The sequence below is a fragment of the Zalophus californianus genome, chromosome 10 (genome assembly GCF_009762305.2).
Source record: "Zalophus californianus isolate mZalCal1 chromosome 10, mZalCal1.pri.v2, whole genome shotgun sequence".
Taxonomy (NCBI): Eukaryota; Metazoa; Chordata; class Mammalia; order Carnivora; family Otariidae; genus Zalophus; species Zalophus californianus.
In genome coordinates, this window is record NC_045604.1 from 4,589,507 (window position 1) to 4,605,534 (window position 16,028).

Sequence of the window (16,028 nt, forward strand, 5' to 3'; positions counted from 1 at the left end):
CGAATGGACTGCTTTGGGAGATAGTAAGATGCCACTGGAGGTACCCGAGTGGTTGGAGGATCCTTTGTCAGGAATGCTGTAGAACGAATTCAAATATCAGAGAAACAGCCTGATCTCCTAGAGTCAAACATGCCTGGATCAACACCTGCATTATTACCTTTGTGGCCTTGGCCAAGATATCTATCCCTCAAGCCTCGGTTTCTTCATCTGCACAATGGGACATTGCAAGACATCATTCGACTAGAGCAAGGATTAAAGAAGACAAAAATATTGGAAAGCACCTGGCACTTAATGGGTTCCCAATAAATGTCCATCCTCTTTCCATTAAAGGGGGGGGCAGCTGGGGGAGGTTACATTAGATGCCCTCTAAGGTCTTCTACTGCAGAGTGTGGCTCTGAAACCCTTCCTGGCAGTTGAGAAGGCAGGCATACACCCGGGAGAGATGAGGAAGTAGATGTGGGAGGAAGAAGAGTGCCGAGGATGGCTGGGAACCTGCGGGGAGGTCATTCCGGTCAGTCCCGCGGTTCCCCTCCTCTGCCTTCCGGAACGGGAGGGGAAAGCGGGATGTACGGTGCAGTTGCCCCAGCTACCCCGGCCCATCCCCTTCCAGCCCGCCCGCCGCCCGCCGCCCGCCGCCCGCCCCAGGTGGGAGGGAGGAACCGGCGGAAAGGCAGCGGCCGGCGGGGAGGCCCGCATCCCCGGCCCCGCGCCGCCCCTCGGCGGAACCACAGCCAGCAGTCTGAGATCTTACAGGTGCTTTATTGTGCTAACGCTGTCGCCTGGGAGCTCAGATCTCTCGCGCCACCAGCCAGTCCGGACCCGCGCCCACTCCCCGGCCCCGGGGCCCTCCGCCTGGGCTTGGGGACGCCGGGCCTCCGGCCTCGACCGCGCTCGGCGCTCCCCACCCCTCCCTCCCGCTCCCGGCCCCCGCGCCCCTCCCGCCGAGGCACTGGCGCCGCCTCCCGCGCGGGCCCCGGGGAGGCGCCGTGGGCTCCGCTGCCCGGGAGGCCCCGGGCGGGCGCGGCGGGCGCGGGTCCGAGCGCGTCCCCGGCAGGCGGGCGACCCCTTGGCGCGCTCACACCAGGAGGCCGTCGGTGCGCTGCCGCGGCCCCTCGGCGCAGTCGGCGGGTTCGGCGCTCTTGACCTTGACGTAGACCGGGGAGGGGCCCGCTTCGCAGGCGGCGGCGGCGGCGGCGCAGGGCGCCAGGGCCAAGTCCTCGGGGCCGCCGCAGGGCGGGGGCGCGTACTTGCGGCGCAGGGAGCGGCTGACGGTCTGCGTCGGGTACCCCAGCAGGTGGGTGACGCTGCGGCCGCGCCCGCTGGCCTTGCACCCGGGCGCCTCGGTGTCCTCTCTGTGGAAACAACAGGCGGGCGGGTGAGCGGGCTCCTCTGGGCGCGGCGTGGGCACGGCCTGGCGGGGGCCGGGGGCGCCGGCAGCCTCTCGAACCCGCGCCTCCCTCCGCCTGCGCCTCGCCTCTCCCTCCGCCCCCTCCTGGCCGGCGACCCCGCCGCGGACCTGAGGGAGGCGCCCTCCGTGCCCGTCCGACGTGCGCACGGCCGCCCGCCTTGGCGGGGGGGCGGGGCCGCGGGCACCGGAGGAGCTGCCTTACCTGTCCTCCTCTCCTAAGCCAACACCAGCCCGGCCCTCTCGCCTCCTCTTCTCCGCGCCTCTGCCCCTCAACGTCCTGCTGCATCGCTTCCTCCATCCCCAGGGCACTGCAGCCATTAGCACGACTAGTCTTGTTCTAGTTTTATTCTAGTTGGCTTCTAATATAAGTTATTGGCACTACTCTTACTATTGACTCTTCTTAAATAAGCATGTCCAGAATTGTCACCGGCGCGAAATAGGGGGAACACGCAAAACTACAGACCCTGCCCTCCAGGAGCTTACAGTCTAGACAAGACGGACAGGGAGCGGCACAGACAGGAGGGAAACGGAGGGCAGGGGAGTAGAGGCGAAGACTGGCGTGGGAGGGGGACAGAGGAGCCACGACGAGTGGCAGGTCGACATGCTGCGGTCCCAGCACTCCTGGCGATGGCAGGCAGGGTGGGGGTGGGGATCCCGGCCGGCCCGGTGGCAGGCAGGGGTGAGGAGGGGCAGGGCGCCGGTCCCCTGCCGCTCGGCAGCATGCAGCATGCATCAGGTTTTACCTGATCTCACTAGCCAAGTCGCTGCAGGCCCCTCCGCAGGCCCCTCCGCCGACCCCGCCGCCGTTGCTGTAGCCGAAGGCACCGCGGGTGCCGCCGGCCCCGGGGCCCCCGCAGCAGCAGCAGATGAGCCCCCAGATGCCCACCAGCAGACAGCCCAGCATGAGCAGAGAGCCCAGCACTGCGCCTATGATCATGCCTATGCGCCGGGAGTCTGTGGAGAGAAGTGAAGGCAGTCAGGTGCCTGGCTCACCAGGAGGGGCCAGGGCAGGTCCTCTGTGGGAAAGAGAGCAAGGACCCCTCGGGGATCTCAGGGCCCTGGGAGGCCCAGTGAGGAAGGAGGGGGAGATGCCAGTTACCCCTCAAAATGCATATTTCTCCCAGGGGTTCCCGGCCACCCCCAGCAGAGCCTTACACACTGGGGGGGGGGGTGTCTCCAAACACAGCCCGGGTTCCTCCAGCCCCGCCCTCCCGGTCCCAGGGCCGCCAGGGCCACCGTCACTGCACCCACCTGAGACCTTCACCTCCACCACACACACACTGTAGCCCACGTGGTTGGCCACTGTGCACTGATAGAGCCCATCATCCTCTCGGGAAATGTCCTTCAGCAGCAGGTCACCGTTGTTCAGACCTGAAACTGAAGGAGCGCCAGGGGGCTGGAGCGAAGCCCAGGGGCCTGGTGTCTGAGAGCACCACCCCAGCCCAGGCCACTGCCGGTGGGGCCCAAAGGAGGGAAGGTGTATGCGCGCACACACACACACACACACACACACACACACACACACTGGCCCACCCCACTCTCCAGGTGAGTTGCTTTCCCAGCACTCAGACAGAGAGGCAAGGCAGGCCCCTCTCCCAGCAACAGGACAGAGAAACCATTCATTCACCCTGTGACCTCAGGGAAATGTGTCCCCTTTCTGGGCGTTGGTGTCCTTCTTTGTACAGTGAGGACAAGGTTAGACCAGAGGAATTCTAAAGGCCCCTCTAGCCCTGATGTTGTCTGGTTGTGAGTCCTGTGCAGCTTCTCCCTGTCTCCCCCCGCCCCCTTCCTCCTCACATGACCCTGGAAGGCAGACGTCATTATTCCTTCTCCATGTGAGATGAAGTCAAGGCAGAGCGACGTGCAGCCGCTTGCCTGAGCCTTGCAGCCAGCCGGTGATGCAGCCAGGACCTGAGCCTGGCTCTTATCTGTCCCAGGCCCTGCTCTCTGCACCCCGGGGCCCGCTGCTCGCCCAGTCCCACCTTGGTTCATGGAGCTGTGGAAGGACTCCTGGTAAGAGAGCTCGGAGTGGAAGCTGTGCTGTGAGTGGTAGGAGCCGGCGCGGTAGGGGCGGGTGTGCCCACTGATCTTGGCCCACTTGTAGGAGAGCGGCGGGGTGCCCCCGTTGGCAAAGCACTTCAGCACCACGTCGTTGCCGTGGGTCATGTGGCCCTCAGACCAGCACATGGGCACCGCGGGCCGTGCTGCAGAGAATGGGGCAGGTGTGAGCCAGGGCCCAGCCAAGAGGCTCCGAAGTCTGGGGAAAGGGTGCCCGGAGGCGTCCAGCTGTACCTTGGACAGTGACGATGACCTTCCGGCTGGCCATGGTGGTCTTCTTCACCCTACACTCGTAAGTGGCTGTGTCCGATACCTGCAGGTTCATGAGGTTGATGGAGGCATCGTACTGGCTGGGGTCCGAGGCGGCAAAGCGGACCCTCTGCTGCAGATGGGGGAGGTTGCCATGGTTGATCCTCTTGTCTTGGTAACTAAGGAACTGTGAAGAACAGGAGAACACGGAGATGGTGACACAGGCAGAGCCAAGGAGCCCCCCATGGCGCGGCTGCCTCGGGAACCTCACTGAACTTCTCGGAGACTCTGTTGTTGGTGGTGATGGTGATGATGACACCAGACCCATTAACCTGGTAGTGAGCGGGTGAGAGCTGATGAGACCAGGCGCTCTGGAAAGTGTAAGCTCAGGCTGGGACTGCCCTGAGGCCTCCCGTGCCCTCTGGAGCAGGTGGGAGAAGGCGGACTGTGATCTGTGATTGCAGAGCCCTCGTCCCTGTTGCCCCCATCCCCAGAGAGTCCATGGGTAAGTTCAGGGTCTTCATTTGCTTATCTGCCCTCGTTTTCCCCTCAGGGTGTTGGCTGCCCTACAGGTAGACACCATGAAGCGTATGGTAAGGGGAACCCTAAGCCCGACACTCACCACATTCTCCCGATGTGAGGGGTCTGAATTGAGCTGCATCCACTCGATGTCTAGCCCATTAGGACCATAGTCCTCGGGGTCCAGGATGTAGGGGCAGCCCAGTCTCACATTGTCACCTTCTGCCAGGTACAGGACCTCCTGGCCATCCCCGTTGATCCGCACAGCAGACAGCAGCGCTAGGGGAGGGGCAGGGCAGATGGGGTGGGGGAGAAGACCAGGGGGTGGGGGGGTCAGCTTCAGCCCCTCTCTCCACCATTCTCAGTGGAGTTCCCTAGGAAGCAGTGGCTGCCTTCAGCGCGCGTGTGCACGTGTGAGAGAATGCAGGGGTCGGTCTGTGATGTCTGGGCTTACGCGTGTACACGGGTCCATATTCTGTAACTGTGTGGGATTGCATCGGAATACTGTTTGTATGTATATGGCTGTTACATATGCTTGCTTGTGTGTACGCATGTTTGCGCAGGAATGTGTGCGTACACATGTGCGTGTAGGGTGCTTATGAGGACTTGTGGCTGCGTCGGCGTACCGTAGGGATACTCATGCCTAGAACCAGGTAGGCGATCTTATATACTTACATGACGTGCGTGTGTGTGTGTGTGTGTGTGTGTGTGTGTGTGTGTGTGTGTGTGTAAGCACATGAAGCCGCCAGAGTTGTTAAATGCTCTGATGGAGAAGCCTGGCTCGTTAAAAGGCGCCTCTGTCTGGGCCAATGAGGCACACCTGTCTGGAGATAGGACGGACACCACGGCCTCCAGGGTCCCTTTCCAGCCCAAGGAGCAGAAGGCTGGACGTACTTGTGTGCATCTGTGTATGACAGTGCGTGGGTGTGACCGCGTGTGCCCGGCTGTGTAAGTGCTCTGGGTGACCATCTGTGCCTGTGTGTGGCAGGGGGCAGCTGTGAGCGGGAGCCTGGCTGTGTTTGTCTGATGGTGAGCAATTCTGTGTGCCCGGGAATATGGCCGCATGCATCTGTAGCACAGTCTGAGCCTTGCGTGATGCCATGGCATTGTGGCCTTGCGTCCTTCCCCGTTGGATTGTGTGGCTCAGGGGTAGCCGCCCTCTCATGCTCGCTCCACTTGGGGCCCCTCCCGCTCCTAAGAGCCCTCGCTCTACTGAGTCAGCCATGGTGAGGAGCCAGGATCCAGAAGCTCAGGACTGAGCTCCTTGCCCTCCCTACCCTGAAGCCCCAGGCAAGCACTAGCCCCAACCGGTTGGACCCAGAGAGGAAGGCAGGAAGACAAAGCGGGGCGGGGGGGGGGGGGTGGGCATTGGTGGTGTGCTGGGGCCCCAACCTTAGCAAGCAGGGCAGGCAGGCTCCACCTCCCAGACTCCTGCAGCCCTGGGCCCTGGCCCAGCCTGGCTCATCTCCTCCTGCATTCATGACAGCCAGCAAATCCTTTGGAGTCCCAGCCCGGGTCTCAGCCACTCATTCAGCTCTGCCCGTCTCTCGATCTCTCTGGGGCCCCCGTTCTTGTTAGAGAGAGTGTAACACATGCAGTGACGTGTGGTCACACATTGACACACTTTTGCAGACCTTCAAAATGCAGACGTAGGGTAGGCCTATGCAGTCCCACCGTCCTGCCCACCCAGACACTGTCAGATCCAGACAGACCCGCATCTGCACGCAAACACCGGTACATATTAATCCAGAAGACGCGCCCACTGCACACTCCTAGAGTCCCCCGACTGCATTCGTTCAAGACTCAACACACCTGCAGAAGCTTAGTTTGGTTCTAAAGAGCCAGAGGGGCCCTTTCAACACCCCCAACCCCTCAGAGATCACTGAACTTGCCCCTCGGACCCCTGGCAGGGAGCAGCCCTAACCCCCTGGGCTGCAGGGGGACCCAGAGCAGGCAGGCTGGCCACTGGGGCACTAACGGGATCCCGGGACGCCTCCTCCAGGCCCAGGCCAAGAGAACGCCAGCTCTCCTGCGATAAGGATCTTGATGCTGACTGCCAGATCCTGGGGCAGCTGGAGGCACACCAGGGAGGAGCCAGAACCCAGCGGAGAGCAGAGGCTCCCTGCGAGGAAGGGCTGCTGGGAGCAACCCACAACCCTGAGGCCTGTCCCCATACCCAGGGGGCTAATGGGCAGGAGGGCAAGGATGCAGGGAAGGGGGACTGGGAAAGAGGGACAGGCTGAACCACCCTGCACGAGGCTGTGTCCTCCATGGTCCCAGGCCAGGGCGCCTCACCTAGCCTCTCAAGCTCCCCACAGGGCTCCAGCCTTTCCACACCCCTTCAGGCTCCCCTGAGGACGTTGTTCCTGCTGTCTCACCTTGGTCCCTCTTGCTGTGGCACTAAGGAAGTATTCCGGGGAATGGGAGAGAAGAGAGAGGCTGGAGAGAGGGAAGAAAGCCAGGGTGGGAGAGCGAGCAGGTCAGGACGCCCTGGAGAGAGGGAGGGAGGACAGGGCCAGGGACGATGCATGGCCCCCCATGAGAGCCCCATGGGTGCACTCCCTCTGGGGGTGTCTACTCTCAGCTTGTAAATCCTTCGTGAATTGTCAAGCTGCTTCCCCAGCGCCTAACCCTCCCCCTGGAGGTGAGGGAGGAGAGGAAGGCAGCCCTTATGAGAGGGCATTGGAGCCTGGATACAGGGAGCACCGGGTCTGCCCTCCCACACCCACTCCACACCCCCACACCACACACCACACACCACACACACGGACATGTCCCAGGTCCCCGGAGCACAGCTGGAGCTGTTCTCACCAGCCAGGGGGTTTGCACGCACCCTGCCGGTAAGGCAGTATCTCTCTCTCTCTCTCTCTCTCTCTCTCTCTCTCTCACACGCACGCACACAAGCGCGCGCGCACATGCATAAACAAAGGCTGAAAATGCTCCCCCCTCCCCAAGTTCCTCCCACAAACCCCCTCATGCCGAATCCAGACCCCACGAGGGTCTCAGAGCCTTTTCCAGCGAGGCCCACACAGAATGGCCCTTGCCAGGACTTGCCCCAGCCTGGCAGGCAGCCACGGCATCTGCTCCTGAGCCCTGCTCTCAGGGTGTGCCCCAGTGGGGCGAGGGGGCCTGGGAGGCACCGTCCCCCCGCCCTCCGGCCTCATCCTGGCGGTGTGGTGCTACCCAGGAACTCTCAGAGCTCAGGGGCCCGGAGCAGATGTCCCTGCTTCACCCACGCAGATTACACCGAGGCTCTGCCTTCTCGTGGCAAGCACCTCCCTGCCCTTGGCTTGAGCCTGGGGGCCAGAGTGGGTCCCTCCTCCAGGAATAGTACACACTGAGGAGAAGGGGTCTTTCCTGGCTCCTCCTCAGCGCCTCCAGCTTTGCTGTTCACCTGACACCCCTGGCCCACCCCCAGACCCCTCCCCCCAGTTCTCAGGCAGGCCTGGACTCCCAAGCACAGCTGGTGCATGCATGTTTGAGCCCACACGGCTCACAGACACAGCAAAGATCCATCAGGGACTCCTGCCCCGTAGACACGTGCCCCAAACCTTCAGGCACAGGCTCTCCTGGGGAGAGGCCCCTTGGCGATATCCAAAGTGGGGTGGCAGCAGGCTCCTCCGACCACCTCCGAGGCTCGTCTGCAGGCCCCTTGCTGCCCCTTCCCTGCCCGGCCGGCATCGTGTGGGCGTCCCTGCCGGATGCCCGGCCCCATACCTGGGCTCAGGCACACAAGTAGAAGGTGGAATGCTCCTCGAACTCCCATGTCTCTAGGCTTGGCGTCTCCTCCGCCTGGGCTGGGTATCCTGGGGGCCAGTGGTGGTGGGCGTGTGGGGACAGGTGGAGGGAGGGGGACTGAGGGCCCAGACGCTGCCCGGGGTGGCAGGAAGAGGGAATGAGTGCCCAGCCGCAACCGGAGTTATTTCTATAGGAGGCCTGGTCCCCGCCTTGGGGAGGAGCCCCAGGAACCCTAATTATCAGGGTGACAGAGTGGCCTACCCAGGCATTACCCGGCCCTCACCCAAGCTCTTCCCGGTCCCGAGAGTGGCGCAGGGCAGCCAGCGGGACTTGTAATTAGGCACCTGTTAAACTTCCACTTCCTCCTGGCCCCATCCTCGGGTAACAGCCGTCGCCCCACTTCACAGCGTCCACAGGGCTCCTCTCATCACCACTCATTTGTTGCCTCCTTCCCTGGGGGAAACGGGGAAGCGGAAGGAGAGTCGGGCTTGGGGAGGTAGGGTGGCCAGGCCCTGAAGGATTAATACTGAGCCCAGGGGTCTGACCCCGCCTCCTCTGCACGCTCCAGGGTTTCAGCCCCCACCCCCTCCAGCATCCAGACCCACCCAACAGACCCTCAGGAACTACCCCCCAAGTTGAGGTCTGTGGAAAGGGGCTGCAAGGAAAGGAACACAGGCTGGAGGGAAGGCCCAGGCAGGTGAAAGGGACCCGGGAATGTCCAGCCCACCTTCCCCCTGAGGCCCCTGGCCCTTCAAAGGTAGTCAAGCCTCCTGAGATGCAAGGGGAGGGGGGCGTCTGGGAATGGGCATCTTCCCCTGGCTGCCTCTCTGGAGCTGTGTCCCCCACCCATACCTGAAGTGAGGTCAGCCCTGAGGGCAGGAGATCCCTGGGAGCGGAGCTGCCAGGGGGATCGAACCCCCAACTCCCCGCAGAACCAACCCCATTCCAGCGGGGCTTGGGAGGAGAGGAGCCGGGTGTGTGGAGGGGGTGAGGGGCGTGCGTGGGGCGGCGGAGCGCCAGGAGGGCCAGGGAAGGGGGCGAGCCCATGTGCACCTGCTCACCTGACGTGAGTTGTGTCTCTGCTGTGTATACTTATTTTAGGGATCATTTTGTGTCTGTCCTTGCTTCTCTGCCCAGGAAGGCAGACCAGGACCCTCGTGACCTCAGCAGCTCGCTGGGGTGACAAGGCCAGCACGGTTCTGGGCAGGTTGGAGCTGGGTGGGGAGGTCCTGGCAGCCAAAGGGAGAAGGCAGAGCACCGGCCCTGGCTAGTGCTCCGGAGGGGTCCCAGGGCTGCCCCGCACACAATGGTGGGGGTCAGGTCCTGAGTGACCTGCTGCAGCAGCTCAGCTCCCTCAGAGGAATCCAGGGTCCTCCCCTTCCCTGGCAGGGGGCACAGGGAGGGCAGGGGTTGGGGGAAGAGTCTTGGGGAGAGTTCCGGGCTCAGGGGCAGCCCAAAACAAGGAAGCACAAGACTTCCACGCGTCTTTGCACTCCAAACCTCTCCACCTGCACTCTCAGCAATGACGGGGTGCTCTGGGACCCGCCAATGTACCAATGAATATCCTTATTTCCTTGTTTATTTTGAAGTTTATGGGATTGCCTTGCACACTTGGGAGAGCAGGGATCATTATTATTCCCCACTTTACAGAAAGGGGATGCAGCCCAGGTGTTGCTGTGGGCCTGACAGAGTGGAGGACAGCCAGGCATCTTGACTCTCAATTCAGAGTGGCCCAAGGAAAGGGCTGGGTGGCCCTGTAGGTTCGTAGACCCACCCACAGGGGGAAAGTGCCGAAGGTCAGGGATAGACGGGGAGAACGGTGGGCCGGGAAGGGGATTGAACACCCTCGGGTGTACGGTTGGTGGATCAGGTCCTGGATAGTTCATGCCAGAGTTGGGGTGAAGATTTGATCGGTTAGTTGGAATTACCAAGGAGCTCGAGGTTCCGCTTGAGGCCTGGATGGGAACGAAGGCTAGATTCAGCTCGATTAACAGCGGGAGCTGAGGCCGATAAAGGATAAGGCATGAACAGGGGTTTACTTTCACTCACAGCCTGGCTCGGGAAGCTGAAGGCCAGGCTGAAACTGACTTGGGCTGGGGCTCCTGCCAGCCAAGTTTGGGATTTGTTCAAATTTGAGTTTGGGATTCGACTTAGGACGGGCTATGGTTATGTTTAAGACACGAGTGGCAGTTACATGGGCAGGGTGATTCGTGGGGATCAAAAGTGAGGTTTTATTTGTGAGACAGAAAGACTTCAGTCCCCATCTGCTAACTGCCAGATTGGCTAGAATATTTATCCCTTTGCTCTGGGAGAACACCAGTGTCATATCAACATATATCAGTGTGTGAATTGAGGTCCCAAGTTTGGGGAGAGAGTTCCAAGTATGCACGAGCCCACCTGAAGCAACCTCATCCCCTAACAAATGTAACCTGCAGGAGTCCTGCCCCACAACCCAAGCCCGCCGCCAGTCCAGCTCCCCGGGTGACGTGTGGGGGGTGGGATGCAGGAACTATCAGCAGTGAGTGGGGCTCGGGAGCCATATTGAACCAGAAGACAGGGCCCACCAGAGGCCGTCTTACTGGCTCAGAGGAGGGTCCTGGTTTTGGAGTCTAGGGGACGCGTGTTGGGAGAGACTGAGGGCCTAGGTACTCCTAGAACAGTCACTTTTGAGGGCTCCAGACTGGGGCCTCTCAGAGCCTCAAAAGGCAAAGCACATTGTTGTTCTCCTTTGACCCACTGAGGGCTAATTGCCACCTCCTTATGGTTTGGGGCCCATAAATGAAGCTGCCAGCCTTCCAGCCTTGTGCCCTGAGCCCTGCAGGGTTTTGGGGGGAGGGGGAGGTGGCAGAGGGAGGGCCCTGGGGTATCAGCCTGGTTTTCACAGCATAGGCTCGGCCCCCAGCCCATGTGTCGCTCTGGGAGCCCTGTACCCCAACTCCTCCTTCTCCCTTTTTCCACTCAGTCCCGACCTCCAAACATCCCATGTCCCCACCCACTTTCTCTGCAGGTCTCAGAAAGGTCTGGACAGCTCGAGGGGACGATTGCAGGCTGTCTGTGCCCCAGGGTCAGAAAGGGTGATCGGGAGAGCAGGTGCTCAGGGAAGGGGCAGAGAAACGCATGTGACACCCCGATGGCTCATCAGAGGCTCTGAGAGACAGAAGAGGGAGCGGGCCCAGGCTGTCGTCTGTGATCCAGTGCACACATTTCCAAAGGGCCTCTTGCTTTTCCCTAAGAAATCCTCTCTCAGGCCCCCCAGTGTGGGTTGTATTTGCTTCTATCCTAAGACAGAAGCAGAATCTCAAGACAGAGGTGTGGAAAGGAGTGAACGGAGGCACTGAGAAGAAGGGAAGAGGCAAGCCCAGGGACCCGGAGGAGCCCAGAGGCTGCTTCGGAGCCGAGGGGCAGCCCAGCCCCACGATGCCTTGGGGAAGGACAGGCAGAGGCCTTGGCCAGCCCCGTCTTCCCCCAAAGCCCTGCACGACAGTTCCACGCAGCCCTGCAGGCCCTGCGCTCCAGCCCCACTCCCCGGGGCCCCAGGCTCAAGCTCAAGCTCAAGCTCCTGTCCCCACTCCGGGGCCCTGGGTCTGCAACCTGCCACCTAGTAAACTCCACACACACACGCTCACACAGTCAGCAGGCTCCTTAGCCCCTCACTCAGGTCCCCGTGTAGACCCAGGCAGCAGACCCCAGGAGTGGCCCCGGAGGAGAGGGTCTGGGAGCAGACGTCTGAACGGCCATGGGAGGGACACCAGTACACCAAGTCAGGAGAGCAGACAGGCGTCCGAGGTGCAAGGTCGCAGAGAAGCAGAAGGCCCCTGCGGCGAATGCTTTCCAGCAGGTCTCAGCAAGGGCCGGTCGTGGTCAGGCAGCCAGGTGAGGCCACGGGGGGACGAGAAGAGTCGGGGCACGGGGGGCACAGGGGGTGTGGTGGGAGACTGCTGAGTTCGGACGAGGAAGGGTTGGTCGGTGACTGACAGAAGGCCGAGGTCCACGTGTGGGCTCAGTTTCAGGAACTGGGTTGGGGCTGAGGGGCTGAGGCCCGGTCAGGGCTGGTGGGCAAGAGCTTCTGAGCCCTGCGGCTCCCCAGCCCCTGTCAGGCCTTCCAAGCCTCCTCGATTCCTGCTGCCCCCCCCCCAGAAGAAGGGAGGCCCCTGGGAGGGGGCTGGGATGTGCCCCAGTCCCTCCCATCAAGTGATGCCCCAGACTGACAAGAGCAAGCAGCACAAAGGGGTCCCCATCCCGGAGCAGGGCCTGCCGGCTCCCGGGCCAGCACAGCAGAGGGGCTGGGGGTGCTGAACATGACCAACGGAGCTACTGTCACGGGAACGGCTTAGAAAGTGTATGTGGGTTCCTGGTAACAAACCCGAAGAATGGAGAGACTCTGAAGATCCAAGCTGTGTTCACCTCACGGAGTTCATCCATATCCTGCGAGACCGTCATCCATTCCACAAGTGCTGGGCCCTCGGGGCGGGGGGCAGCCGTTAGCATAACTTGCTCTGTCCTTCTGGAGCGTCCAGCCTGGTGGGGAGAGCAGCGAGGGAAGGGGTGCCCCTCGCGCACAGGCTCGTGAGCTACGGCGATAGGCGGCCAGCCCCCTGACCTGGTGGGACTGGCGTTCAAACAGCTCTGGAGGACCACTCATGATGCGCCCGGGAGCACAGAGAGTGGCTGGAGGAGTGTGTCGGTCCTCGGGACATAAACCAGGGAGGTGCCAGACACGCCAGAGAAGAGGGTGAAGCGGGGAGAGTCGGCTGATGGTGCCTTTCGCACTGAGGGGAAGATCCTGGAGACCCGACCTCTGGGGAGCTGCTCCCCACTCCAGCAGGGCATTCAGTGGGATTGGAGCCAGGCCTTCAGGATGGACCAGACAACCCAGACTGGTCGTCCCAGACGCCTGCATATCTGTGTGTGGAGAGACCTCGGGATGGGTTACTCCACACGTCCAGGGGCACTTTGCTTTGAATTTATAGAAATAAAATTTGGTTTTGATTGTGCCATGTAGATTCTCCCCCCAACACATACTGCAGAGGGGCAGGGTGGTCCTCCTCGGCGCCCGGGGCGGCCCCTGGCAGTGGCCAGGGAAGGTGCGTGGAGGCCAGCAGGGGCAAGAGACAAGCCCGGGGTGTGTCTGCTTCAGTCTTCTCCACTAAGCCCGCCCAGCCAACCCTCGCTCTGCTCTCCTTGTGTTCGTTTGTTTCCCGTTACCCGGACACTGGGAGGGGTGGGGGGAGGCGGTGCAGGGGGTGGGGCTCAGGGGCAGCACAGCTGGGCCAGGGCTGGCCGGGACAGTGGAGGTGTTAGCTGTCAGGAGGGCTTAATGCCCAGCCCAAGGGATAAAGATTCCCTGTTTCCCCCCACCCCCGATTCCTCCCTCCAACAACCGCCCCCAGCCCACAAAATGCCCAGAAGAGTCCTGTGTTTCCAGAATTTCAAACACGTGCCCACACGGAGCCAGACTACACAGGAACAGGGGTACGAGGTACCTGAAGGGGTGTGGTGTGTAAAAGGGGCCTGGACCTGTTTAGTGCAGTCCCAGCTGGCAGGGGGATGCACAGGAAGACGTTCTGACCATCAGGGCTGGTCTGAGATAGCTTGGGTTGCCTTATGAGGTCATGAGCATCCTGTCTCTCCGGGTGTGCAAGCTCAAACTGCCCAGTCATTTGATTAGAGGTTACAAAGGAGATTCAAGCACCAGAGGGTCTTTGCAGGTCCCTTCCAGACTTGAAATTCTCTGATTTGGTGCTCACCCCACTAGGCCTGGGGATGGTCTCTCCCCAGGGGCCATACAGAAAATCCCATTAGCTCTGGGCACTTTCTCTTGCTCTCCACTCTCACCCACCCCCTTGACTCCTCTTTCCAGGAATCTCCTGAGAAAGCCACCCAAAAGCTCAACCCTCTTCCTGTCCCAGCCTCAGAGCCATCAGTGGGCACTGAGGTGATGGCCACACCTCTCCCAAGAGGACATGCAGAACGCAAGGAGCGATGCAGAGCTTGAGCTGGGAAAGCTGAGAGAGAGGGAAGGCCTAACCACTTAAAGCCGAGCAGATGAAGAGCAACTTAGCCTTTTCTGGGACGCTGGAGTTCTGTGATGTTGGAAATGAGCTTCTTCCAGGTAACCTTGGGTGCTCTGCTGGGATACCTCCCAGAGTGTGGGAGGGGGAGGGAGGGAGGCAGGTCACCTTGGCAGCAGCCTCGGATGCAGAGGAGACCCTGGTCTGGAGCGAACCATCCTCCCGCACAGCTGTCTCCAGGCTCCCGCTCTGCAGAAGGAACTGTCAGCATGGATGAAAAAGGAGAGCAGTGAGGAGCTCCATGGCCTCCACACCCAGACTGCTTGTCTGAGACTCCCGCGTCTCCTCTCTACTGTCCCCTTTCTCATCCCAAAAGCCCTGTGTGGCTTTGAACTCTCTGAGCCTCTTTCATCTGAACCTAATCAAAGTGCTTTTACTGAGACCAGTTAATGCCCGGCTGTGACCCGAGTCACAGATGGGGATGCTGAGGTGCTCGGGGGTGCTGAGGACATCCCGGCACCCCACTGAGTCAGGGACAGCCTGGCTTGGCCACCAGGGAAGGCTGCTGAGTCACACTCAACTGGAGCTGCTTCTTGGGCAGGTACAAAGGTTTGAGACCGCCTCCAAGCCACAGTGGAGCATGACGGGGCTCCAAGCACAGGGAGCAGGCAACTGGCACACAGGGGCAGGTAGGGACACGGGAGGAGCCAGGAGCCGGGGTCACGTGCCCGGGAGGCAGCCGCCTGCCTACCTGACCCAGGGCTCCGAGGTGGAGCCCAACCTCTGGATTTGCCAGGCTACACCAACCAGCCCGGTCTGACATTGCCAGGACCAGAAGACCCAAGGAGCAGGGGGCAGACAGCTGGGGAGTCCCTTGGGTACCCATACAACTTAAGTCGGTAGCTTGGGCATGCTTTTTTTTTTTTTTTTCCACAAGCTTCTAACATCTTTACATCAACAAAGACAATGCACCAAACAGCACTCCCTGATTCGCCCAGCATGGCTCTCCCCTTTGCAGCTTCCCAGACAACCCTGGGCTGCTTCAGTGGCTTGAGGGGTTCAGAGCTCACTTCTGCCTCAGAGCAGAGGAGGGAAAACCAAAGCCTTCCCTAGGAGAAAGCACCGCCCACCCAAAGGCCCAATCTCTAGCAACAAGACTGAGTCTGGTTGTTCCTGAGCTCTGGGCCCACTAAATCCTCGAGGAATTCCATTTGTCTCTCTGCTTTGCCCCAGAGTGCCCCGCCCCCAGTCTGTAAGCCGGGCTCTGCCACCAAGCTCCTGCAGCCCGACCCCCAGCCCCCACTGAACTGATGCCTCAGACCTCTTCTCTGTCATTATCGCCCCTGCTGTTCTCAGTGGGGGGGGGGGGGGGGGGGGGGGGCGGCGTGCGGAGGGTTTATAAAAGACGCAGCCCAGATGCCCCCTGCTTGCCTCCGAAGCCAGCTGCCTGCCGGCCACTGAGGAATGTCCCAGTTCTAGGAACTGGGTTCCTGCGGATGACTCAGGCCAGTCCCGAAGCCGAGGCGGCCAGTGGAGGGCTGTTAAGGAATCCCAAGAGGAGTAACCAAACCTCTCTTGACGTCACGGGCCAATTCCAAGAATTCCCAGAGGAAGCAACTCTGATGGCAGAACTGGGAGATTCTCCCCCAAACTGTCTTCCCCTGCTCAGAGGTGGCTCTGTCCCCCATCCCCCGTCTCTGAAGCCAGGCTTTTATTCTGACCTATAGCTGCCCGCCCCTACCGTGTCCAGGCCAGGTCAGGATGGTCTCAGTTTTAGGCTGTGGGTTCTGCCAGGCCCCGCAGACCTGCAGTTTCTCGGGCAGCAGTTCTGCCGAAATGCAAGCCATGCTTTAAGCCTGTGAATGTCACCCGTTTTTCTCCACGTGGCCTCACAAGTTAGCAATGGGCCTGGAACGGCCTTTGTTCTCGACCCTCAGTCCAATGAAACCCATTCCTCCTGGTCCTGAGATGGGTGACTCAGGTCCCCTAGGGCAAACTCCAGGCACCCAAGGCCCTTTCTGCCTTTCCTGGCAGGTGGGTCCCCC

The 16,028-nt window shown here is 61.2% G+C and overlaps 1 protein-coding gene across 1 annotated transcript; it reads right to left on the reverse strand.

Annotated features, from left to right (window-relative positions):
• Positions 1 to 965: 965 nt before the first annotated feature.
• VSIG8 (V-set and immunoglobulin domain containing 8) lies at positions 966 to 8,000 on the reverse strand. Its single transcript, XM_027613656.2, has 7 exons — positions 7,952 to 8,000; positions 4,338 to 4,513; positions 3,701 to 3,902; positions 3,391 to 3,612; positions 2,660 to 2,779; positions 2,152 to 2,362; positions 966 to 1,352 (listed from the first exon to the last, which is right to left on the reverse strand). Exons 1-7 carry the CDS (start codon positions 7,998 to 8,000, stop codon positions 1,076 to 1,078), a joined length of 1,257 nt encoding a protein of 418 aa, XP_027469457.1. The 3' UTR covers positions 966 to 1,075.
• Positions 8,001 to 16,028: the final 8,028 nt, after the last annotated feature.